General features: G+C 34.2%; 1 protein-coding gene across 1 annotated transcript in view; it reads right to left on the bottom strand.

Moving 5' to 3' along the window:
* LOC136032034 (uncharacterized) overlaps nucleotides 1–25,225 on the bottom strand; it is a 49,917-nt gene extending 24,692 nt beyond the window's left edge. Inside the window, exons 1-4 of the mRNA XM_065712123.1 lie at nucleotides 24,986–25,225; nucleotides 13,430–13,612; nucleotides 7,249–7,590; nucleotides 2,953–3,162 (exon numbers count right to left, since the gene is read on the bottom strand). Coding sequence (XP_065568195.1) covers nucleotides 2,953–3,162; nucleotides 7,249–7,590; nucleotides 13,430–13,612; nucleotides 24,986–25,043 — 793 coding nt within the window. The 5' untranslated portion in view covers nucleotides 25,044–25,225. The remainder of the gene's footprint in view (nucleotides 1–2,952; nucleotides 3,163–7,248; nucleotides 7,591–13,429; nucleotides 13,613–24,985) is intronic.
* Between the last annotated feature and the right edge of the window lie 2,428 nt (nucleotides 25,226–27,653).

Raw genomic sequence — 27,653 nt, 5'->3', positions numbered from 1 at the left:
GGAGAACTTGTTAATGATGAAATAAGTATCACGACTAAATTTGCTGAATTTTTTTCAAGTGTTGGGCAAAATGTACAGGTGCAAGGGCTAGTGAACTTTAATAACGATTTGATGAAAGATGTATTTGTGGATGATAGACGAATTGGAAATGAAATTGAATTTCAGCCTTGTACTGGAGATTGAAATTCTGAAGGTTGTGAAAACAATCAAATCGAATTCAGCAGGGACAGATGGCATTAATCTGAAAACTTTTAAGTCAGTGATGTGTTATTTAATGCCATGTCTAGTCCATATAATCAATCTTTCCCTCCAAACCGGTATATTCTCTGATGCACTTGTTTTCGAAAATATTTGAAAAAATTGTGCATAAAAATGGCTTTATGTTCATCTTATGAAAATAGGGATGTTATATGAAAACCAGTTTGGCCTTAGGAAAGATCACTCGACGTCGGATGCCGTGCATTCCCTTTGTGATACTGTAAATAAATGCTTTGAACGTGGTGAAATCCCTTTGACTGTTTTTATCGATTTTAGAAAAGCATTCGATACAGTGGATTTTGATATTCTACTCAAACGTCTACAATCCCTTGGAGTTCGTGGTAATTATTTAAAGTAGTTTCATACTTTTCTAAGTGTTAGATCTATTCAGGTTGTATTAAATGATGTGTTTTCTTCTCCTTTTCAAGTGAGGTGTGGTGTACCTCAGGGGTTTGTTTTGGGACCACCTCTTTACCTTGTGTATGTTGATTCAATGCGTTTCTACTTACCCGAGTGTTGTATTACGACTTTTGCGGATGATACTGCTTTAACTGTGTCTAGTCGATTTGTCGATGATTTGTTGTTGAAAGTAAATAGGGTATTAAAGGCATTTTTATATTTACAAGTTTGAGCCTTTTGTCAGTGAACGTCAATAAAACTAATTTTATGATTTATAGGAGAGTTGGTAAGCCTCCATGTGTTGATAAAAATATATTTTTTAACGGTAGGCCTTTGTCACAGGTGCATGAAGTGCGTTATTTGGGATTCCATCTTGATTGTAATCTGTCTTGGAAGAACCACAGTGATCTTGTTGCAGCTAAAGTTGCTAGAGGTTTGGGAATTTTGCGTCGATTAAAGCATGTTTTACCATTATTATCATATCACACCATTGTTGCGCCTTATATTTCTTATGGTTGTGTCCTTTGGTCTAGTAATTTCTATGCAAGTTTTAAAAGAGTGCAAATCCTACAAAATAAAACAGTATGTCTTCTTGGTAATTATGTAGAAAAAGTGAATGATACCGCGTCATGTTTTAAGAAATTACGAGTGCTTAACATTGGTCAGATTCGAGATTATCAAGCTGCTGTTTTTGCGTATTGATGTTGCAATGATGTGTGTACTCCAGTTTTTACCAGTTTTTTTTCGAGTAAATCATTCACTCCATGGGTATGAGACTAGAAAGGCAGATAATTTTATTGTTGAATACCAAGACACCACACATGCAGCTTTCGGAATTAGGTATTTAGCACCGGCTATTTGCAATGATATTCCAGCTGGCATTAGGGAGGCGGAACATATTGGGTGGTTTAAAGTAAAATGAAAAAAACATTTATTGGGAGTGGGGAGATAATTTTTTATTATTATTGTTAGCCTTTTTTATGTATATTCTGGTATTAAGGAGTAATTGAGTGAGAGTGTTTTTGTCCTTCTTTAATTTTTTTTTTTAATTAATTAGGTTGAGAATCAGGAGATTGCAGCCGTCCAACACCAGGCTGTTTGAGCCTTCCCCGGACGGTTGTGTATATTTATAGCTTTTGTAATTTAGTAGTTAATAAAGAGTTCATTCATTCAATTCTTGTTTCTTCTATCTGCATTATTGACTCAAGTAACATGGATCGTCCTGGGTAGCCTCTACACTACACAGTCATCACCAGGGTACAGTTACAAGAGGGTTTTAACGCTTCCATAAGGGTATAATGCACAAATTGTCAAACCTTTGGGTAAAGGACAGTTGTCAGTCCCTTTTCAATAATTTTTCTATCTATTCTTTATAGTATATGTGACGAAATTGTGTATCAAGTTTTGAAACAGATCTTCCTGGCAAAAAAACTCGTATAGATGCCTCGTTTGGCTCTTTACTCTCCTGAAATGGTGATATATGGGTTGTCCCAAGCTGGAATTAGCACGAATAGGTTAAGATTGCAGATCCATTTGGAAGTGTCTGTACTAGCCATAAGAAACTACTTTGAAGGAGGTTAACCTAAAAGTGCTGCATCTGAGTTCAGTTTTCTAGTGAAAATTTTAACTGGTTTCAATAGCCCTACAAATTTTTCTAACGGTATGAAGACAAATATGTTTTTCAAGACCTTTTAATAATTGTACAAAATAAAAACAGAATTCTGCCTAAAGGGCTTTGGAATATACTTAGCGTTTATTTTGTCTATTCGCTGCGATTAACCTAAGATTAAAAACAAGCAGATTTGTTGTATGTTTAATAATTGAATAAACGCCTAATTGTATAAAAATACTAGTTTTCAGCAACTAGTATTTCAGCAAATAGTAGCAGAATTATGAAGAATATTCAAATCCTATTTTTGACGTTTTGGGCGAATTGAAGCACATGAAAAATATGAATTAGTGTGTCCCTCTGTTTTCATTTTAATTATTCCTGGCTTGTTTTGCCAACTAACGCTGGCGGAATAACTACTTTCACAAGGAGAAATAAAGAAATTAACATTTAACATTCATTTTCTCACCACATTCTTCAAGAGAAAAATTCTTTACTTGAATTCGTATTGGTTTTCTGAGAATGCTTTCTATTAGTTTCTATTAAACAGACATTGGAATAAAAATAAAAAAATAGAAAAATTAAAAATTAACAAATCAGTTCAATAATAATATGCTTTGATTCTACATTGAAAGTGGAGCTATAAAAGGTTTTCACAAAACACACAAAGAAAAAAAAAGCTTTACCTGACTGATAAACTATACGGCAAAAACCTCCTTTGAATTCGGGAAGTCCAACTAGTTCTCTAGGCGGACTGTCACATTGGCTCACCAAGGGTAAGTTAATACTTCCTGGGTTTGGGAGAGGTGTAGTGCAGACTTCCTTTCCAACTGGGAAAGCTGAATTGCAGGCATAACATTGCATTGGTTTAAAGTTTAGCTGTCGTTCTTCCACGGCTGTAAAGTTAAATATTATTGGTATAACTGACTAGAACCTTAATTACTGATGTACACCATTCCACCCCTATCTCTTGGAAACCTAAAGAAATTGAGAAGTACGCGTCTAATTGTATCTATGAGATACACAGCTCTGTTTGAACGCCTTATATATATATATTTTTTTTTTTTTTTTTTTTTTTTTTTTTTTTTTTTTTTTTTTTTTTTTGCAAGAAACAAAAAATAGTGGTGGGCGAAATTCAAATTGCTTTTTAACACTCAGTAAAATACTTGTTTGTTATATTAAATAAAAAAAATGAACAACAAGTTAAAGTAAACTAAATTAAACTGTTTAAAAAAAAATTCTTCCACTGCAGGGAAATATAACAGCCATATAATCAAACGCTTCAGGGTAACAAAGCATTTGATAATACAATGAGCGAATGTAAGTACGGAGCGACTCAGCCCAGTAATAACATATACTCTAAAAAGGAAGCTTTGACAACAAGTGATATGTCGATGGAATTGGCGTTTTATGCTGATTCGAAATATGTCAAATTCACCAAGTTCGATGTTATCCATCAAAACTTACAAGCCTGAGAAGAATTGCCTGATTTTGGAAAAAGGGGGTTAACACCCACAAAAGGTCAATTGATCTTATTGATAACTATACCATCAGATTCATCATATCCAAAATCTGTAGTGTAGAAGTTTCAGGCTCCTATCTACAAAAATATGGAGTTTTGTATTTATTACTAGAAGAAAGATCAAGGATCTATGTTTATTTGTATCTTTCCTGAGAGGCGATCTTATCGAACCGATGGTCCTATATGATAAAGAGAGGGCTACTTCAAACGAAAATCAAAAGTTCTAGTTCCTTCTTTTAGTGACCAAAATATTTGTAAGTCCATTTTTCCAAAGACATTCGATCCAAATTTTGATATAGTCATTTGGTTCGGCGTAGTTGAAAGGTCCAACAATTATTTCACTGGGGATGAAATGACACCCACAGGCCCTGGGGAAAGGGCTTAAGCTATGCATTTTAGGCATTGTTTATGAATAGTGTTATTGAGGAATATTCGAACATTTTTAAAGGAGTTTTTCAGAGAGAGAGAGGAGGATTTCCCACGGGGAGAATTTTCAGTGGGGTAAAAATCTCCTGGAGGCAGTTTCGAAGGTAAATTTTAAACGGAAAGAATTTTACGGAATTCGTATATGGAATTCTTTTCGTTTATTTGACATTCTCTTTGGCTGCTCAATTTTTCACTTACAAAGAATATTCCGGAAAAAATTTTCAGCAGGGAGGGAATTGGCTGGAGTGATTTTCTCCGCAAAGAATTTTCTTTAAACGTATATGACAGAATATTTCATGGGGGAATTTTCTGCGGGAAAATTTTCGACGGAGGGGGATTTCTGGCAGAATTGGAAAGATGACCAGACATTAAACAAGAGAACAATCTCTTTAAATGATAGTAAGGCCAATTTTCTATCTAGAATTATCCAGGACAAACTTCAGCGGCGAGAGAATTGTTCGGGAGAACTTTCCAGGGCAATGAATTTTACATAGGGGGGTTTCTTTCTTTTTTGGAGGGGGGCATCAAAATTTTGAGATAGCCATTTATTCAGTATAGTTGAAAGATCTAATAATTATATCCTTAGTTGTAAAATGACCCCTCCCCCCCACATACCATGGAGAGAGGCCTGTAAATTATGAAAGTCGCACATTGTATACGTATAGAATTTATTATTTGGAACTATACATACTTTTTTGGGGGAAGGGGTGTGCTTTGGGTGCATTTCTATGGGGAGAATGCTCCTCGGGGAGGTGAATTCCTGGGGGTAAATATTCCAGGGAAATTTTAAACTGGAGGGATTTGACAGATTTACTATACAAAATTCTTTTTAACTGTCTTACATTCTCTTTGCTAAATTTTTCATATGGGAATGTTCCGGGGGAATTATCCAGGGGAATTTTTTCACGTGTTAGGCTTTCTGAGAAATCATTTTCACGGAAGGGGGAATTTCTAAAGTGATCGAGAAATCGATTTGAGATTAAAGTCTTATTCAGATGAAAAAATTATAAAACAAATTTCAGGAAGAATCATCCGCAAACAATTTTACAGGAAGAGGGGACTCTCAGTGGGGATGGAACTGTCTGGAGGAAATCTGAAGGGGGTACCCTGTACTGAAATTTCCACAAAGGAATTTTCCACGAGGGAGAGGTATATTTCAGAGAGGATGTGCTAGATTTACCAGCATTATTTGAAAAACGAACAGAAATTATTCCATAGATGAAGGGTTCCACCCTTTTCAATACCTTGTTCTTTAAGTTAAAGTTTGATTTTTTGTCTAATTTTTTTGGACAAAGTAGGAAACTTTTTAAAAGTGCTGATAGCTGTAGAGTAAAGAGCAAGGTATTGAGGAGGAGGCAACCCATCATATATGGAATAGGTCTGCTAGAATTAATATACAATTTTTTTTATCATGTACGGTGAGCCAAATTCGAATCTCCATTAGTTGAAAAACGTTTGTAAATAAAAAACAAGTTTTTTTTAACTAAAAGTAGAGAGCGACATTTAAACTTAAAACAACAAAAAATATTCTGCAAATGAAAGCGACTGTCCCCCTCCTCAAGGCCTCACTCTTTACGCTAAATTTTTTATTTTTTTAAAAGTAGAGTTGCGATAAAAGTCAAACTTTAGCGTAAAGAGCCCCTTTAGCGTAAGGAAAGGACAGCCCCTTTCATATACGGGACAATTTCTTTGCCTTTTAAGTTTTAATGTCCCTCCTTACTTTCAGTAATAAAAACTTGTTTTTTTATTTAATATAAAAAATAGTCTCAATTTTTCTCATTTATATTCTTCGTATTTTTATAGGAACGGGTTCGAGTCCTGGTGTCGCTGGTTATTTGGTTTGGAGCGGGGGTCAACAATGTGACTAAGCCAGAAAATGTGTAAGATCAGCCAGATTCTACCCAGCTCTAAATGGGTACCTGGAGAAATCTGGGGGAAAAACACTGGAAACGTCGGGTGATTTGCCCCCAACCACGCACTACGCTCCCGCAAATTTCGTTATACTTGCAAATTTCTTGCAAACTTGCAAATTTCGTTATAATTATTTATGTGTAGTGAGCCAAAATCAAAATATGCATTAATTCAAAAACGTTCAGAAATTAAATAAAAAAGCAAGTTTTTTTAACTGCAAGTAAGGAGCGACAATAAAGCTTAAAACGAACAGAAATTACTCCGTATATGAAAGAGGTCCCCACCGCAACGCCTCGTTCTTTATGCTTAGGTTTTTTATTGTTTTAAAATGTAGAGTTGTGAGAAAGAGTCAAACTTTAGCGTAAAGAGCGAGGCATTGCGGAGGGGATAATTTCTTTCATATACGGAGTAATTTCTTTTTTTTTAAGTTTTATTGTCACTCCTTACTTGTAGTTAAAGACCTTGTTTTTTTTATTTAATACACGAGAAAGAGACCAATTTATAAGAGAACTAACTTGTTTTCTCTTCAACTGAGTCAATAGCTAGTTCTGCAATAAAAAATTTTAACTACAAACATTCTTCAGTATTATTCAAAGTCAAGAGCTAACAGACCACAAAATAAACCCTGGAAATGCAATTACTTCTGTCCATTGTGCGGAAAATATCAAGTTCTGGCGTATATTTCTAAAGCTAGTCTCTAGTTCTGACACTACTCGGACACATTCACTCCTGATTTGTCAACAAAATAATCATGAAACATACATTTTAAAACTGAAACCCAATCATTGGATGGGGTAAGTTTTGCAGAAGTTCTTTTATATTAATCGACCTGTCAACAAAATAATCATGAAACATACATTTGAAAACTGAAACCCAATCATTGGATGAGGTAAGTTTTGCAGAAGTTCTTTTATATTAATCGACCGCAAATCATATAAAAACATCCTAAAATGCTTTATTCTTCTATCATAAAATCATCCAAGAGAGCTTAATATTGCTACTGTTCAAATAGCCTATTTGAGATAGTTTTATGAACATGTAGCATAGACTGAGAAGCAGCAATGTTCGTTTTCTTTAATTTTCAATTTTTTCTGTAACTTTTTTTATAAAGTCAAAGTTTTACCTGATCTCTGTTTCGATGGCAGTAGACTGTGAACGCCGGGATCTGCAGTTTTCTGAGGAGACCCTGCAGGTAAAACAAGTAAGTTTTTCATAGTTGTAGTAAGAATTTTTTTTTCATCCTTCATAACATATGGTTGCTCGATCTCCTGTTCTTCCACACGAGTTTCAGGAGGTAGAACAATGACTACAGTTTCATCTTCGGATTTCTTTACCCCTGAGACTTCTTCATGTTCGTCAACAGAAGATTCTACAGCTCCAACAGCTTTTAAAGGCTCATCTTCAATATCATCAGCCCCAAGATCTTCTTTCTTAGCTTCTGATTCTTCGTCTTCAGTTTCAATGGCTTTAAAGGATAAAAATAAAAACATTAATGTTAATATATCTAAAGATACTAAGTTGCAAATTATGGATGTTTTGAAGTTATCGCATTTAATTGAAGTTTAACCTTTAAAAACATCAAAATGAAAGTTTTCTCAAAATCCAAAGGGATTACCAGCCATGAAAAAAAGGATCTTTTACCACTGTAATACAAACTAAATGTTTTTACTTACCACATGGAATAACTAAAGTTTGTTCAGATTATAAATGAAAACGCGGGGTGATCATGATATAAAAGCTACCTTTACACAGTTATGAAATCTCACTACATAAGGTGATTAAAAAAATTTAATATTTTCTTAGAAGTTTGGGAAAAATTCTAGTTTTGAGTACATTTAGGACCAAATGCGTTTTTTTAAACGTCTCATTGAAGCCTCCCAAATGTTTAGTCTATCAAATTTATGATAATCACTTTAAATTATAATCGTTCATTTTACCTATTTTTCTACTGATAGTATTAAAAACTGATTATGAAAAATAAAAATCGTTTTTTCGAATCTTTTATCAGTAATGATGCAACTTGAGAGCAATTCATGTCCATAAGCTGATAGATAATACGTAAGCATACAAACTCACCTTACCTGCTTACAAAATCTTTTAAACCATTAACATAAAATAAACAAACATTAAATTTCAAAATTATTCAAACATGGATAATTATAACTAAAACAAGTCTGAAGTACCAATTAGGAGGAACTAAGAGCGAGTGTGGGACTTAGCAAATCGTTGAGAACCAAATATTTATTTTGACAGACAAAGTAAAATAAAATGCGTTTAAAAAATTTTCATTCTGTGCTCTATGATCCATAATACCCTTTCAAAATGTTAAAACCCCTCGGAATTGGTTTAGCATTCCAGCTGTCCATAAGCAAAAACAAATAATATCTGGAAACTATTCAAAAAATTGCAAAAACTATCTTATATCCTCCCATACTTCGATCCCGAACACTATCTTTCGGTTTTAGCCAAGAACAAGCGCAGAGACTAGTGGGAACATATTGCCTTCAGAATCTATTACCATCTATTTCATATTCAATTTAAAAAAAAAACAAGCTTTTTTTAACTGAAAGTAGCGGCAGTAAGAAGCGGCATTAAAACTTAAAACGAATAGAAATTACTTCGTATATGAAAGGGGCTGCTTCCTCATCAATGCCCTGCTCTTTATGCTAAAGTTTGACTCTTTCTCTCAACTCTACTTTTTAAAACAGTAAAAAAACTTTAGCGTAAAGAGCGGGGCGTTGATGAGGATACAGCCCCTTTCATATACGAAGTAATTTCTGTTCATTTTAAGTTTTAATGTCGCTTCATACTTCAGTTAAAACAACTTGTTTTTTTTTTATTTAATTTCTGAACGTTTTTGAATCAATGCCTGTTTTGATTTCGGCTCTCCGCAGAGAAATAATGAAAAGAGCGGGGGAGGAAGCCTAGTTTCCCTCCGATTTTTTGGTTAATTAAAAAGGCAACTAGAACTTTTAATTTTTTTACAAATGTTTTTAATAGTAAAAGATATGCGTAACTTATAAATTAGCTTACGTAACGAACTTTTGTATTCTCATGTTTTTATTACATATATGAGGGGATTCACCCCTCATCAGTACTTCGCTCTTTACACTAAAGCTTAAATTTTGTCCCAATTCATTAAGAATGACCCCTGAATCACAAAAACCGTAGAATAAATAGTTGAAATTACTAAAAATGCTTTAGCGTAAAGAGCGAGGTATTAGGAGGAGGTGAGTCCCTCATATGCGTAATAATTTCTGTTCGTCTTAAGTTTTAATGCTGCTCCTTACTTCCAGTTGAAAAAACTTTTAATATTTATTTTTTTATTTTTTTTTAAATAATACTTGAAAATCCTCCGCTCCCTTCATTGAAATTTTCTTCTCCCGTGACGAATTCCTCGATGGAAAGTTCTCCCAACATATCCCCCTCTTCTCAACCCCTTCCCCCAACCAAAAAAAAAACCTGAAAACGTCTGTACACTTCCTAATAACCATTACTATATGTAAGTACTGGTCAAAGTTTGTAAATTGTAGCCCCTCCCACGAGGACTGTGGGGGAGTAAGTCGTCCCCAAAGACATAGTTATAAGGTTTTTCGACTACGCTGAATAAAATGGCCATCTCAGAATTTTGATCCGTTCACTTTGGGAAAATAATTAGCAGGGGGGGCTTGGTGCCCTCCATTTTTTTGGTCACTTAAAAAGGGCACTAGAACTTTTCATTTCCATTAGAATGAGCCCTCCGCAACACTCTAGGACCACTGGGTCGATACGATCACCCCTGAAAAAAAAACAAATAAACACGCATCCGTGGTCTTCTGGCAAAAAATACAAAATTAAACATTTTTGTAGATAGGAGCTTGAAACTTCTACAGTAGGGTTCTCTGATACGCTGAATCTGATGGTGTGATTTTCGGTATGATTAGTGTGAGGTAATGCTTCAGAGGCAAACGCTTCTTACTTTCAAATTAGTTTCAAGTTAAGATTCTATGACTTTTAAGGGCTGTTTCCCCCCTATTTTCTAAAATAAGGTAGATTTTGTCAGGCTCGTAACTTTTAATGGATAAAACAGATTTTTCATGGAACAACCAATTTATCACCCATGTTTTTCTCTTTATATGCAATTTTGTAGTTATCTGCGATAAAATTATACTACATAAAAATAGAACCTGATTTTTCATAGAACAACCAATTTATCACCCATGTTTTTCTCTTTATATGCAATTTTTTAGTTATCTGCGATAAAATTATACTACATAAAAATAGAACCTGACGAAATTATGGATTAGACTCTTATTTAACAGAAAAAAATATATATATAAGGACACAAACAGGAGCAACCACCCGAGCAAAGCGAGACAACATACCTGGTAGAAAGAGATTATGTGTATCAGGCGACTTTAATGCCCAATTTGATATGAATAGTGATAAATCATAAATGATATCCTAGATTTGGTAAATTTGCAGAAGGCAAGGGAAACAGCGATGGTAATAAATACTATAGTTTCTTAGGTACAATAATATAGTTATAAACAACATGGTACTTGATCATAAAATGAGCCAAAGCTAATATCGTACTCAGATGATGATATGACCGATAGCTTTATTGATTGTGTTCCTGTAAACCAAAGATTGTCAGGATCGATATAGAAGACTAGGGCATATCGCAATGCTGTTACTGGTATTAAAGCAAATATCACCATTATTAAAAACTAGAGTCAACTTAAAGTTGAAATTTATGACGGGCATCTCTGGCAGACGAGTAGTCCCGGTAGTTATGACGCTGATAAACACCAAGAAAAATTTGAGAGGAGCTTTCCAAGAATAGTTGTTTATGTAACTAAAGACTTACGAATTTAACGATTTAGAAGATGGATGGAATAATGATTTTAGGTAGCTGGTCTGCAAAGTCGCAGAAGATTGGGAAGGAACGTTAGAAAATGAGCTAGGAATATCATGCTTTGGCTTGGTATAAGAGAGAAGAAGTTTGTGCAAGAGGCTTCTGAGTGAGAGCTCTCTCGAGAATAAGAGAACGTAGGAGAAATAGAGAAGGAATTAAGGCATGACTGAAAGGGATGTGAAGCAGAGGCTATGAATAAATAGTCAAAAACCTAAAAAATTAAACCGGCATACATACTAGTGAAATAATGTATAAGCATGTTAAGATATTGAGAGGAACAAGTCATTATGGACTCCTCCGAGCTTAGGAAGCGAATGGGGAGTTAGCAGCAGTCTTCATTTTCCAGTGCGTGCATAATTTAGTCCCAGGTATTTCTCGTGACAATTACCGTGCTAACAGTGATATTCATGAATATGATGCGAGGAATAGTGATAAATTGGTGATTGAGCTTAAGAGTAGCACAAGATCAGGATTTTGATTAAAGTTTCTTGGAACTGCAGTCTGGAATTCTCTACCAGTCAGCATCAGGGCAGCTGAGCATTTTCTAGAGTTTAAGAGAAAGTTAAAAGATTATTTAATAAAAAATGATTGAATTTGTATTTATTTGTGAGGAGATAGGAGGTGGTAGGGAGGTCTGGTTGGTTGGGGGTGGTAAGGAGGAGTGGGTGGTTGGATGGTACTGAGGGAGTAGGATTGTTGGGATTTTTTTATGGAGGATATTGTGAAGGAGATTGATATTTTTTTTCCATGCTTTTTTTGTTAGCTATTTATTACTTTATTTTTTGGTGTGTTTAGAAAATGGTTAATTTTTACTACTGCACGCCAACAAAAACGTATGTTTTTCCATCAGTGCAGTAGATGTGTAATGCAAAGAATTATAATTGTGTTTATTAATAAAGTATCATATCGTATCGAACGGGTAGTTAAAGTATTAAGGGGAATTAGGCAGAACATTTTAAGAATAGTATAAGCCTGAATAAAACTGTGTTCAAATATATAGAAAAAAATTCGAGAATTTGGAAGTGAAGGAAGATTTATTTTGTTAAGAGGAGCTAGAAGATTGAGAAAATATAAGGTCTCAAATGCTGGAAGCTTGGTAAACGAGCTCTTAAAACATTGTGGCCGCAAAGTTTAATACAAAAAACGCAAGATCATCAACATTAGAGGCATTTGCTTAGTCTCTGTAGGAGAATAATTAATAATCATAATTGTAATATTTGACTAAAACAGTGACACATTCAAGGAGGGTCAGGGACAACAGAAACCCACCCCCCAAGAAAAACAAAAAAGATAAAAAACACACACAAAAAAGAGAAAAAGGTATAATACAAAAAATACAAAAAGGTATAATACAAATCAACCTTATTGTCGGCAGGCCAAACTGGGGACCGGGAGGGCATCAGCTTGTTTCTATTCAAAATTGATTTTTGTTTCAAAGTTATATAAATTGGTTAAATTTGAAATTTACATTCTCTAGTCGATAATTCAATTTGTTGTAAGTTATATTTGCAATCTAGATTTCCACTTGATAGAAAATATTTCAGTGCAACAGCTTGCTAAACAAGATTAGAATTTCATAATATTTACTTATTTTTCATGGAAACATCTTTTTCTTTATCAGCCATCGCATCCTCAAAGAAAGGCAAGGAAACTTTTTTTTTTACCTTTGAAATTTCTGGATTTACGACAACATCAAAATATTCTTAACGAGTGAGGAAAGTATTAGAGGATTGTAATTTCAAATTTTGTCGAAGTTGTTCTTTAAAAAGATAAAAATGTACAATTTTGGGTGATTTACCGTTACTCTAGCCACCTGTTCATGATTTTTTCCTTTTATTTTATTCTAGACAAAGATTTACAAGGTATTTCACTATCTTTAACCTACCAATGTTGAATTCTATATAAGTAATTAAATAGGGTTTAAGGTTCCCAAGAAAACATCCAAAATATTTCTACATAAGGGAAGAATCACACTTTTGGTGTATAGCTGATGTTACTTCCAAGAGAGCAACACCAAAAACATATTTAGCAAATATATACTTAGATCATCAACGGAAATATGCTCAGTACCTTTACCACAACCCTATACAAGGGAGTTTCATTGAACCAAATTTCGTTTAGTTCTATAGAATTTCCAGCTTGGATGATAAAATTTTAATAAAGATAGACTGACATATATAAGGTGTCAACTGGCATAGGTATCCAAAATATTGCACCAAGTCGGATTCAGGCAGCGGAAGCCACACAGTAACTTACTCTATGTTTATTACTTAATTGCGCCTAGCTTGAATAAATAATCCGGCCATTTGATCCACTAGGACCTAAAGAAATGCGTAATATTCTGACTTAAAACCTCGAAAAATGTGTTTTGATTTAGGACTACACAATAGTAGCATTTAAAAATTACCAGTTTTGACTTCACTTTCTACTTCGTCGTCATTCTCTGGGCTATTCACGACATCACTTATATGTTCTTCAATATTTTCCAACGCATCCTCAACTTGGTCAATTACGTCTAATCCCTGATGGGTTAAACCAGCATTGTTGTGATCTGCATGTTCTACTTCAGAGTCACTACTGATTTCTTGGCCTGTTGAAAACGAAGTATATATTAAGAAACCAACACAGCATAAATAATTATGCTTATAACTCAATATTAAAATCTTTTGCTTTTTGTCTGAAAATGAGTTGTAAAGTAAAGATCTAGAAGTAAAAAGATTATGTTAAAATTACTGTATAGGAGGTTAAAGTGATAGACCGTAAGGCCACACCTAAAACAAGAAAATTTTTCAGTAGTTCTAACTCAAACGATTTAGATGGGATAATTTTTATTGGCTTCAAAATCTGTTCAAGCTTTGTTGTGATTCTCCAGTTTTGGTTCAAGTATGAATTCCTGACCTAATCTAAAGAATGAATTTGTAATTGTGCCAGTGGATAAAGCTAATAATAATTTTGCCATAATTTGTCAGAAGCTGTATTGTGATATCTTAAAAAGGGAGTTATGCACAACTAATGTTTACGAAAAGGTAAATATAGACGATAAGAATTTAATTGAAAAGACTGAAGAAATACTTTTTAAAAATTTTAATATTAAAATAAATGACAATGATAAAAAGTTCCCTTTCCTATATTGGACTGTAAAATTTCATAAGAATCCCCCTAAACCACGGTTTATTGCTGGAGCAGCTAAATGTCCAACCCGCGATGCTGCTACTGACCTCTCTTTAATTTTAAAGGAAATTGTAAATAAACTTAAAACCTATTGTTCTGGTATTAAAAAATTTTCGAATTTTAATCCATATTGGAGTGTTAATAATTCATTGCAGGTGATAGATTCTTTAACAATGGTTTCAGCTAAAAGAATTGAGTCTTTCGATTTTGCGACAATGTATACTAATTTATCACTTAATGTAGTGTTTGATAATTTAAAAATTGTCATCAAGAAATCTTTCCTCTTATCTAGTAAAAGGTTCTTAAAAATAGACACTTATAATAAAAAAGCTATATGGACAAATTGCTTTAATACTTCAGTTAACTTTAGATGTTACAGCTTGGATATGATTTTTGAGTTATTAGAATTTGTTTCATACAATACTTATATAAGATTTGGAGGTGATTTGTACAAGCAAATTGTGGGAATTCCCATGGGGGGGGGGAATGCCAGCCCATTTATAGCTGACTTGTTTTTAAGTCAACTAGAATATAAATATATGATGGATGAGAATAATCCAATTAATTTAAAACATGTTTTGTCAAATAATAAAAGATATTTAGATGATATTTTGGTCTTAAATTGCAAGGATTTCATTGATATTTCTAAAAATATATATCCATCAGAGCTTATTCTTGAACCTAGTCATGGCGCTGGTCATGAAGATCATTTCTTAGATTTAAATATTAATATTTGTGATAATAATAAATTAAGTTTTAAAATGTATAATAAAACGGATGATTTTGATTTTGAAGTGATTAGTTTCCCATTCCCTGAAAGTAATATACACTCAAATATCACATATTCAGCGTTTTTCTCACAGTTACTTCGTTATGCAAGGATTTGTAGTAATTATATTGACTTTAAAAATAGATGTAAAATCTTAAGCCAAAAATTGATATCAAGAGGTTTTTCTGCAAATAAATTAACTTGGCAATTTAAAAAATTTAGTTTTCATTATAACGAACTTTTAAATAAATATCAAAAGAATTATCTAGAAATACTTAAAGAAATTTTCAACTAATTTCGGAGGTTCGAGAATTGTTGTTGCAGCGCCATTTATTTTGAATTGTGTTTCTAATTGAGCGGATTTTTTTTTTTTTAAATTAGCCACATGGTAAAGATGAATTCTATAATTGTTTAGTTCATTCAAGTTTTTTGCAATGTGTTAATATTTGTGATTTGGTAAAATTTATTATATTTAGTTTACCTATTGTTGCAAAAAAGAGGGATATATTAACAGGATAAGCTTGTTTTGGTGTTACTTGGTTGTTTTACATTTGCTGTTTTTTTTTCTTTCATAGGCATGTATTTTGGGGGTGATACCTGACACGGGGATGTCATGGATATTCTCTGGTAGCCACAACACTTGGTGGGGTAGAGAATTTAAAGTGGCGAAACCCCATATAGGCCAGTGTATTCTCCTGATGAGCCCTTGTGTTGGGTTGTTGCCTCTGAATTATTTGTCTTTATTATTTTTTCTATTGTTTGGTAAATGACGACTTATACTTATTGACGACATGACTGCCTGTCCATGGATTATTCTTTATGGTTGATTGTGTATGGCTATGCTGTTTGACCTATGTGCTTGGATGGATGAGTAGGGTTAAGGCCTCATTCAAGTGCTGGTCTATATTAATCACTAATTTAGGAAAACAGTCTTCATTTTCTCCTTCTATCTCTCTCTTCTTTTTTTTCTTTTTTTTTGTGTGTTTGTGCTGTTGCATTGGTGATTTCTCTTTTCATGATATATATATATATATATATATATATATATATATATATATATATATATATATATATATATATATATATATATATATATATATATATATTATATTATTTATTATAATTATATAATTTATTATACAGCGACCCGGCTCAATTGTAATCAAAACTCTAAAAAATGGGATTTTGATACCAATAGATACATAAAAAGAATCGTATTTTAATGCTGATTTTAAATATATAAGTTTCATCAAGTTTAATCTTACCAACCAAAAGCTACGAGCCTGAGAAAATTTGCCTTATTTTAGAAAATAGGAGGAAACAACCCCTAAAAGTCATAGAATCTTAACGCAAAATCACACCATCAGATTCAGTGTATCAGAGAATTATGAGATAGCCATTTTTTTCAAAGTAGTAGAAAAACCTTATAACTATGTCGTTGGGGACGACTTACTCCCCCAAAGTCCCCGTGGGAGGGGCTACAAGTTACTAACTTCGACCAGTGCTTACATATAGTAATGGTGATTGGGCAGTGTACAGACGTTTTCAGGGGGATTTTGTGGTTGGGAGGGGTTGAGAGCAGGGGGATATGTTAAGAGAACTTTCCATGGAGGAAATTGCCATGGAAGAAAATTTCCATGAAGGGAGTACTGGATTTGCTAGCATCATTTTAAAAACAAATGGAAAAATAAATATTAAAAAGTTTTTTCAACTGAAAGTAAGGAGTAGCATTAAAACTTAAAACGAACAGGAGTTATTATGCATATGAGGGGATCACCTCCTCCTAATACCTCGCTCTTTACGCTGCGTATTTTTAGCATTTTTAGTAATTTCTACTATTTATTCCACGGCTCTTGGGATTCAGGGGTCATTCTTAAAAGATTGGGACAACATTTAAGCTTTAGTGTAAAGAGCGAGGTACTGACGAGGGGATGAACCCCCCACATACGTGACAAAAACATGAGAATACAGATGCTCGTTAAAAAGTTAATTTGTAAGTTATGTATATCTTTTACTATTAAAACATTCATAAAAAATTATAAGTTCTAGCTGCCTTTTTAAGTAACCAACAAATCGTAGGGAAACTAGGCCTCCTCCCTGCTCTTTTTTCTCAAAATCATTCAATCAAAACTATGAGAAAGCTATTTAGCCAAAAATAAATATGCAAATTTCGTTTTAATTATTCATCTGCGGAGAGCCAAAATCAAAACATGCATTGATTCCAAAACGTTCAAAAATTAAATAAAAAAACAAGTTTTTTTTAACTGAAAGTAAGGAGGGACATTAAAACTTAAAACGAACAGAAATTACTTCGTATATGAAAGGGGCTGCCTCCTTATCAACGCCCCACTCTTTACGCTAAAGTTTTTTACTGTTTTAAAAAGTAGAGTTAAGAGAGAGAAAGTCAAACTTTAGCGTCAAGAGTGGGGTGCTGCTGAGGAGACAGTTCCTTTCATATACGAAGTAATTTTTGTTCGTTTTAAGTTTTAATGTCACTCCTTACTTTCAGTTAAAAAAACTTTTTTATTTATTTTAGTATTTTAAAATTATTATTAAATATTTTAAATTATTTATTATATTTAATTATATTTAATTATTTATATGTTTTTATATATTTTATATAATAATATATAATATATATATATATATATATATATATATATATATATATATATATATATATATGTGTTTATAATATATATATATACTAGCTGTTGGGGAGGCTCTTCGCACCACCCCAACACCTAGTTGGTGGGGGCGCTTCGCCCCCCCCCCACCAAGCCACCCCGCGCGCGTAATTCGTTACGCGCCATATTAGTTACGCGCCATTGTAGTTGTGTCCCTATGTCCCACCTGTGAATATAGATGTATATATATATATATATATATATATATATATATATATATATATATATATATATATATATATATATATATATATATATATATATATATATATATATATATATATATGTATTTAACTTCGTAAAACTTGCGAATATACAACATTCTTTGCTGTCCCATTGTCTGTGCACATAAATAGATTGTCAGGTTTACCGACTCTTGAACATGCAACATATAATGGTCCATGGGAAAATAATCCGTATTCAGATCTATACCTCATGATTCTAATGATTGGCCTTGAGCTTTGTTGATGGTGAATGCTAATCAACCATTCCCTGTGTCGCCGTCGTCATTTATATATCCCCCTGTGCCCCCGGCGTCCCCGTTGTAGTTGTGTCCCTGTGTCCCGGTCGTAATTTGTATCCCGGTGTCCCAGTCTGTGATTTCTCTTTGAGTATCCCGGGCGTCATTTACATTCCTTGTGTCCCGGTCGTCATTTGTGTCTTTTTTATTTTTTTTAGTTTTGTTTTTCTCCTTTATTTTTCATTTTTTTCCTTTTTTTATTTTTTTTTTTTATTTTTTAGTTTTTTAAGTTTTCTAGCTTTTTCAGTTTTTTTATCAGTTTTTAGTTTTTTTTTCTTTTTAGTTTTTTTGTAGTTTTTACCTTTTTTTTATTTTTTTTTAGTTTTTTTTTTTTTTACTGATGTCCTGGTCGTCATTTATACTCCCTGTCCCGGTCGTTATTTGTGTTCCGGTGCTTTATTGATGGTGATTGCTAATGGAACATTCCTTGTGTCCCGGTCGCTTTCTCTTTGAGTGTCCCAGTCGTCATTTATATTCCCTATGTGCCGGTGTCCCGGTCGTCATTTGTGTCCCGATGTCCCGGTCTGTAATTTCGTCAGTCGAAAACATGACGTCAGTCAACACACAAACATGACGTCACTCGACACACACACGCACACACAGATAACTTATTTTTATATATATAGATATATATAATAATATAATATATATAATAATATATAATAAATATATATATATATATATATATAATGTTAATAAATATAATATAATATAATAAATATAAATATATAACAGAAAAATATATATAAATATAAAAATATAATATATAAATAATATAATATATTATAATATATATATATATAATATATATAATATTATATATATATATATATATATATATATATATATATATATATATATATATATATATATATATATATATATAATAAATATATAAAAAACGTTCGTTAAAAATTAAAAGATCTAGTAGCCTTTTCAAGTAACCGAAAAATTGGAGGGCAACTAGGCCTCCTCCCCCACCCCTTTTTTCTCAAAATCGTCTGATCAAAACTAAGAGAAGGCCATTTAGCCAAAAAAAGAATTAATATGCAAATTACATTTTAATGATTTATGTGCGGAGAGCCACAATCAAACATGCATTAATTCAAAAACATTCAGAAATTAAATAAAAAAAAACTAGTTTTTTTTAACTATAAGTAAGGAGCGACATTAAAACGAATAAAAACGAACAGAAATTACTCCGTGTATGAAAGGGGCTGTTCCCTTCTCAACGCCCCGCTCTTTATGATAAAGTTTTTTACTGTTTAATAAAGTAGAATTGAGAGAAAGAGTCTCTATGCTCTTTTTAAGTGTTAAAGTGAATTGAGATTAGCCAGCCCCCCTCCCTCCACACTCATCATTTCCCTTAACATTTACAGTCAAAATTTGGAGATAGCAATTTTGTTCTTCGCAGTTGAAGGGTCCAGAAATTATGTACTTGAGGAAGACTACCCCTCGCCCCCTACAGCCCTCGAGGCAAGGTTTGTAAGTTATGCCCTGGGGGCTTATAAGGTTCTTATAGAAATTGTGGTCGTATATGCTTTTGAGGGGAGTTATCGGATCGATAATCAGAGGTTCTTGTTCCCTTTTTAAGATGAACTTAATAGTGTAAAAAGGGATCAGAGTGCCAAAGTGATCAGACTCCCCCCCCCCACACACGCACACACGTCGTTTTTTATTAGATGCGTCCAATAGAAATTTTGAGAAAGTCCTTCTATTCAAAATAGTCCAAAGATTATATAAAAAGGTTTTTGGAGGTGAGCTGTAAGTTATGCTCCAGGGGTATTTAAGGTTTTTCAGGAAGGGCTGGTTGTATAAACTTGGTTGAAATTAGAAGTTCTAGTTTTATTTTAAGGCCCAAAAGTGATGAAGGCATGCTAGCCCCCCCCCACCCACAACTACCCCTCTTTTCATCAAACGCATCTGATTGAAATGTGACGACGAACTATAAGAATGGAGGGACACGGCTCAATAGCTACCGAAACTCTAAAAGACGGAATTTTGATATTAATTGATATATCATCGGATTATTATGCTGATTCCAAATATATAAGATTCATTAAGCTTAGTGCTACCGATAAAAAGCTAAGAACCTGCGAAAATTTGCCTGATATTCTTAAGAGGGAGGAAACACCCCCTGCAAGTAAAATGAATTTAATTAAAATCACAACATGAGATTCAGCGCACCAGAAAACCCTACTGAACAGGTTTTAAGCTTCTGTCTGAAAATTTTTTAATTTTTTTTTTTACCGGAAGAAAAATCAAGGATGCGTGTCATTTTTCCCCGGTGATGGATGATTGTATAGAACGAGTAGTCCTAGAACATCGGGAGAGGGCTCATTCAATGGAAATGAAATTTTCTAGTGCCTCTTTCATTTGACCAAAAAGATCGTAGGGCTACTAGCCCCCCACTCAGGTCCATTTTCCCCTAAAATTGTTCGATCACAAGATCCTTCTAAATATCAAAATTCATTAAGTTCTGATCACCCGTTGGTAAGTTACAAATACCTCAATTTCTAATTTTTCCGAATTGCTCCCTCCCCCCCCCCTCAGCTCCACCAAAGAGTTCGGATACAGTCTGGTTATGTTAGTCACTTATCTTGGAAATGTGCTTACTCTTCCCACCAAGTTTCATCCTGATCTCTCCGCTTTAAGCCTTTTCCAAGATTTCCGCCCCCCCCCCATGCCACTGGATCCATTCGGGATTTAAAATAAGAGATCTGAGTTACGAGGTCCTTCTAAATACGAAATTTCTAACGGATCCGATCATTTCTTCGTAAGTTAAAAATACCTCATTTTTTTAGTGTTTTAGAATTTACCCTTCCCCCCCACAACTCCCCCAAGGAAAGCTTTATTTTGTTTATATCCTCCATAATGTTATTTTTTGTGTGTTTCATTCTTTCTCACTGGAAGAGATAATTTAACTGCCAATGTGACCATCTTCCGCCATGATGGGACCCAGGCCACAAAGGCAAAGAAAGAACTTTTTAACTCTGTAATCACTTCTAAATAATAAAAAGGGTGCTTTAACTCGCAATTTTCGGTTGATAGGAGCCAGAGACGAAAAATCAGTTATGCAACCATTGATACAATTTGAGCAGCCCTTGTGATTTTAGTTTTAGGATGATATAGTCAAGAGGAAACTAGAGCTCGTCCACCCTCTAGAACTACATCTCCTGTCAAAGTTCAATTCAAAAATTGTATGATATCGTCGTGCTTCTTCAATGTTTATCAATTCGATCTTAGGCCCTGAATGTGGCAAACTAGAGTGGTTAACTAAAATTTTAAAAAGATTCCCTGCTTCGCAACAATAAACCCTGAGAAAGGGGAGGGACTAAAAGATCGTGAACGGATGCCTCTTTACTCTCTGATAGATTACTCTTCTTAAAAGGGGCTCTAAGGAGCTTACTATTTCCACTCGAATGAGGCACACCTAAAACTTCTTTTACCATTAGGTCGGTATGATTACCCCCACCCCCGTGAAAAAATACACATCCAATAGTTATTTTTTCCCATTTAAAACAAAAATCGCTGATAAATTACCCACTACAATGATAATATTATACTTCGAATATTAGATTATTAAGAAAACCTCCAACAGAGAGTGTCAACTGAAACCACTCTTATCCGAAAGTTCTGCAATTAAAAAGACAATTTTTTTTAATTAAGACAATGCAGACAAAAGATATTATTAAATAGCAAAAAATTCCAAATGAAATCTGAAACCATTATTATTATTATTATAAATATATTTTTTTGAAGAAACAAAAACTGCAGATACAAGGGAAGAACTGAAAATAGGCCTACTACTACAACCACTACCAGCTTACTATAGCACCCAACCGCCTGAGACCATCACAGCTACGCACGCTCGTCCTAAATCACAATATATTCAAAGCCTCCCTCCTTAGACCCTCCCAATAATTTCTCACTTCCTTTCTATTTTTCTAGCGACATCCCTCCACCCCATTCGAGGGCAACCTAATTTTTTTTTTGGCCCTAAGCAGTTGCCCGACAAGGACGGTCTTGAGCAATCTATCATCCTTCATTCGCAGAACATGTCCTAATTTTTTTCAAACTTACTCTCATTGTAGCCCTAGAAGACCTGCATTTTTCATACAGCTTACTCTTTGAGATACTGTCAGTCAGTCGAGTACCCAAAACAATCCATAGACAATGTCTCTGAAACACATTTAGCAAATCCTCCTCCGTTTTGGAGCACCCATGCTTCGGAACCAGAACCATATTTGACCTCTGTCACCACTATAGCTTCCAATATTCTAATCTTTGATTATTCTACCTTTAATATTTTCATTACACCTACCGCTCCATTACGCCAAAAATTGAGCAGAAATAAATTCAAAAAATCTTCCATACGTAAAACTACCACAAGTCACCATCAATAAATAAATGAAACCCAAAAAGAACAGAAACTACAGTAAACAACTGAGTCAAACTCAAAACAAGCAAAAATTAATATGAGTAGGGCTGACAAACCCCATGTCTTTTCTAGACCAGAATATAATTTGCACTCAATTATTTAATAATTTGAAATCAATTCAGGATATACACTCTTTTGATGATGTACATGCAAATTGGGTCTTTTGATTTCGTTCAAACTTCACCTTAATATTGTAAATCGAGTAATGTGAGTAAATAGAGTAATGGAGTAAGTTGTAATTGTAGTGGTGGCAGTTGTAGTAGTAGTGGTAGCACACAAATATTGCCTTTTTGATAATGTCTCTCATCATTTCCTGGAAGTTCCATATTAATATCCTCAGTCACTCATGAATTGCGCCCTTTTGAAAATCCGTATAAACATTACGTGTTTTGATTTAGGTGATCATCTATTCAACATTCTCTGAAAAGCTCACCTGAATGTCATTTCTTCTTTTTGGAAAGTAGCGTTTAAAGTACATACGCTCCTAAATAACATAAACTATCATAGGCAGCGCAATAGCGCTGCCTAATTAAAGTGCGATGTGGGCACAATGTATTTTTTTCGAGATGCACTTCGTATCGAAGGTGTTGTCGTAGAAACTTCAAAAAAGGCTCATGGAAATTAAAAGAGCTAACGCCCTTTTTAATATCCAAAAATGATTGAAGGGTAACTAGCCCCTCTACCACACCCACCATTTCCCAAGACACATCCAATAAAAATTTTGAGTTAGCCATTTGGTTCAAAGTAGTTGAAAGATCCGGAAATTGTGTGCTTGAGGATGACAACCCCCTACTTTTTCAGAGCATGGGTTGTAACTTATGCCACGGGGGCACACAAACTTTATATAGAAAATGCGATCGCAGAAACTTCGGAACTTGCTCATTGGATTGTTAATCAGAAGTTCTAGTGGCTTTTATGAGATTCAGAATGATCAGAGGGTGGATACCCCCCCCACCACACCTTTTATATTCCCGAAATGTATCTGATAGAAATTATGAGATGATCATTTGTTGTCGTATTAACTTTGAAAAAAAGCTCATTCAATTGGAAATCGAAAGGGCTAGTGCCCTTTTTAATAGTCAAAAGTGATTGAAGGGTAACTAGCCCCCCTCCTACGCCCACCATTTTCCCCAAACACATCCAATCAAAATTTTGAGATACCAATTTTGTCAAACGTAGTTGAAAGATCCGGAAATTATGTCTTTGTGGATAACAGCCCCGCTAGAGCCCTCAGGGCAAGGGTTGTAAGTTACGACCCGAGGGCATATAAGGTTTATATAGAGAGGGTGATCGTATGAACTTCTGAAGGGGCTCAATGGATTGCTAATCGGAAGTTTTAGTGCCCTTTTAGAGATTCACAGTCATCGGGGGGTGCATACCCCCCCCCATCACCTTGTATTTTCCCGAAATGTATCTAATAGACATTTTGAAATGACCATATGTTGTCGCAAAAATTTCAAAAAAGGCTAATTCGATCGGAAACTGAAAGGGCTAGTATCTTTTTAATAGTCGATAGTGATTGAAGGGTAACTAGCCTCTCTCCCACACCCACCATTTCCCAAAACACATCCCCTCAAAATTTTGAGATAGGCATTTTACTCAACGTAGTTGAAAGATCCAGAAATTATGTATTTGAGGATGACAACCCCCTACTTTTTCAAGGCAAGGGTTGTAATTTATGCCCTGGGGACATATAGAGTTTATATAGGAAGGGTGATTGTATAAATTTCGGAGGGAGCTGACTGGATTGCTAATCAGAAGTTAGAGTGCCTTTTCTGAGATTTAGAGTGATGGGAAGGTGGATACCGCCCACCCCCTCCTCGTATTTTCTCGAAATCCATGATAGAAATTTTGAGATGGCCATTTGTTGTCGTAGAAACTTCGAAAAGGCCTCATTCGATTGAAAAGGCTAGAGCCCTTTTTAATAGTCAAAAGTGATTGGAGGGCAACTAACACCCCTCCCACGTGCACCATTTCCCCAAACACATCCAATCAAAGTTTTGAGATAGCAATTTTGTACAATGTACTTGAAGGTTCTGAAAATTATGTCTTTGAGGATGACAACCCCCCAGCCCTCAGGGCAAGGGTTATAAGTTATGCCCTGGGGACATATAGGGTTTATATAGAAAGGTTTGTTCTTCGTTACTTCAGTAGATGTATCAATATTTTTTTTCAGATTTGTTAGGTATTGAGGCCTTAATGAGCTTCAAGCTAATTAAGAATAATATCTTCTATTCTGATGTTGAAAAAAAAAGAGAGAAAAAAAAAAAAAGAGCGAAATAAACACTACTGTCTAAGTTTTATTGTAGTATTTATTAAAAATAATAATTCAATTAATCTCAATTAATACCGCAGCTTACTTAAATAGAACTTACCATAAGTCGACAAGGCCAAAATTCCAACGAGAAAAGTCAAAACTGCAACACCTTTCATATCGGCCACTTAGTCTTCTAAATGGTCAAACAGAGTATTGGAAATATGTTGAACTGAACAAACAGATAAGATAACGAAAACTTTGAAATTTTATGTCAGGAGCATATCGCAATCTACATGAGAGATTAAGACACCTTTATTGCTGGAATGTTTATTTTTCCAACTAACAGATTGTCTACACAAAATTTTCGAAAAGCAACGCCGCACACTAAGGACTAGAATTAAATGATATAATTAAAATACTCTCATTTACAACAGTCGCATTAACACAGCTATTATGCGAGTACACAAATTAAATTTTACCAATGGTGAATACGGCACAAAAATAAACGGAAGTGCTATTAAACAGCTATATAAGTACTAACTATGGACCAGTTGATCAAATTGACACCATTTATAATGCCCAGGCAATACGAAAAAATCCCAAGCAATGATTGGGTTTTGAATAAGGTCTGAGAAACAATATCTTATAATTACTGGGCATTAGAAGTAACACCAAAAGTAATCACTATATCCAAAGCATATAAAATTACACACAAACAATTAAAACAAGCAATAACGTATTTCAATTTTTGACGTTTCAAAATTTTATATCAGTTGCTATTTTCTTCTTGAAACATAGTAGCGAGCGAAAGCCTCATATTCTAGTACTCCATTATAGTACCCCTTAATCCTAAAGGGCGAGAGCAGCTTTTTAACAGGCTTGAGAATCATTGGATAGGAATCTATAAACGTACTAGCAGCCCCAGACTGAGCTCTATTAATCTTGAAAGGAAAGTTAGTTAAGTGACAGGGCTGTTGACTGTGTTGGCGTTTGCAGGGGTTAATTCCTAGGATATTCTTGGTTTAAAATGATTATCCGTTTTAAAAGAGGTATTTACAAACAGTTCCTAAAATTTACAATGTAAAAAATCCTAGACAGAGGCAGATTCAGAATATTGGGATGCATGGGGGGGGGGAGCTCTCAGAATTTTGCGACATTTTTCATTTCTGTTATTCCCAAAAGGATCAGACTTGTGGGTAGATCCCTATCAATTAAAGTGACAAACAATAGCTATCCATTGATCTTATTCTTCCAACGATTAGACTGTCTGAATACTACCAAATTTTAGAATTCTTCTTAACTCCGCCAGGTCTTCACCTTCCCCCACTCCTACATCTGAGTTCATAAAGCCCTCCATTTTAAATGAACTCCAACAACTCTTCAATTATAAACTCCTTCCTGCCAATACCATAACCCCACAATGTGTATTTCCACCAAAGTATCTTAGCGTCTTTGAAATTAAACTTGCAGTTAATAATTTATTTCTTTCTTTAACAGAAGTTTAACTTTTCTTCTGAAGAAAGTGGAAAATAACTAGCCCTATGTCATTACTTACAGGAATTTTTGACTTTGTGGTAAATGCGAACGATTTCCTTTTAAACTGAATTTTCGACTTACAGGCAGCTAATTTTAAAGAGCTGACAGTCCATCAAGATAGGTCCAGAACAGTTGAAAGTCGTGTACTAAAAAATCAGTCTTTGCATGTCTTGACCCCCCCCCCTCCAGGAAAAATTATCTGATTTTTCTGATTCCATCCCAGTGCCAGGTAAATGCATTGAAGACGTTTGACGACGGCCGCAAGATTTTGGCAGCCATTCTCAAGTCAAAGGTAATAATTTTACTGTCGTAGGTTTTATTAATGATTTCTTATTACCACTTTTTTAGTTGGATTTATGGTCGTTTTTCTTCTTCTTTCCACACACGAAATAAAAATACCTTTCCTTTATCAGAAAAAAACTGCGCATCTAATTTTGAATATCTTACCCCCCCCCCAATTTTTTTAATAATGTTAATTCTAGCAATCCTACTAGTAATCCATGAGTAAAAACTAATAATCCTCTTTCAGAACACCTTCAAGTAGTTTTTTAGACACGTGGAAACCCCTATAAATCCAGTAGTACATTTTTGCACTTCTGAGACAGAAGCCAAAAACCATTTGCTAAGCAATTCTGACAGGAAAGATAACCATGGTAATGCATGCTCAATAATATTCTGATCCTACTGCTCTACACTGTCCTGCTGATCATCCTTTTGAGAATAGTTTAGCAAACGATTTTTTTCATTTATCTCAGAAGCTATTTCGAGGATGTACGTGATTACAAGCATCACATACTTAAGTAATTTCAAGCTTGCTTCCAGAGAAGAGGAGGGTATACAAATTTCGATAGAGTAAATGAAAGACATATTGCATCAAAAAAGTAAAGTTTCTACTTGAAATGGGGACTTTTTTAGCTGCCAATACCTAGCACCAAGTCACAATACTTCCCCTTCGTCGAATATGTAATCAGAATTTGTATTTTTATCTCAATCAGTAGGTTCTGTAATTATATAAGAAAATTATTTCTCCTTTTGTTACTTGTGTCAACTCTCAAGCCTTTCATTTTTCTTTTTTCTCAACTTTATTTCCTGTTTGTTTAATGGACGAAAGGATATATCTCAAGACTAGAGGATCATCTAACATTGGTGGTCTCTTAAAGAAGTAGCCGTTGGGTATAGCATACGAGATTATCGCTGTTCCATCTGCTTTCTCTTCAGATTTTCTTTATTTTAGTAAGTATCCACTATTT

The sequence above is a fragment of the Artemia franciscana genome, chromosome 10, assembly GCF_032884065.1.
Source record: "Artemia franciscana chromosome 10, ASM3288406v1, whole genome shotgun sequence".
NCBI classification, from domain to species: Eukaryota; Metazoa; Arthropoda; class Branchiopoda; order Anostraca; family Artemiidae; genus Artemia; species Artemia franciscana.
The sequence above is the reverse complement of the archived record's forward strand: the minus strand, read 5'-3'. Positions and strand labels throughout refer to the sequence as shown.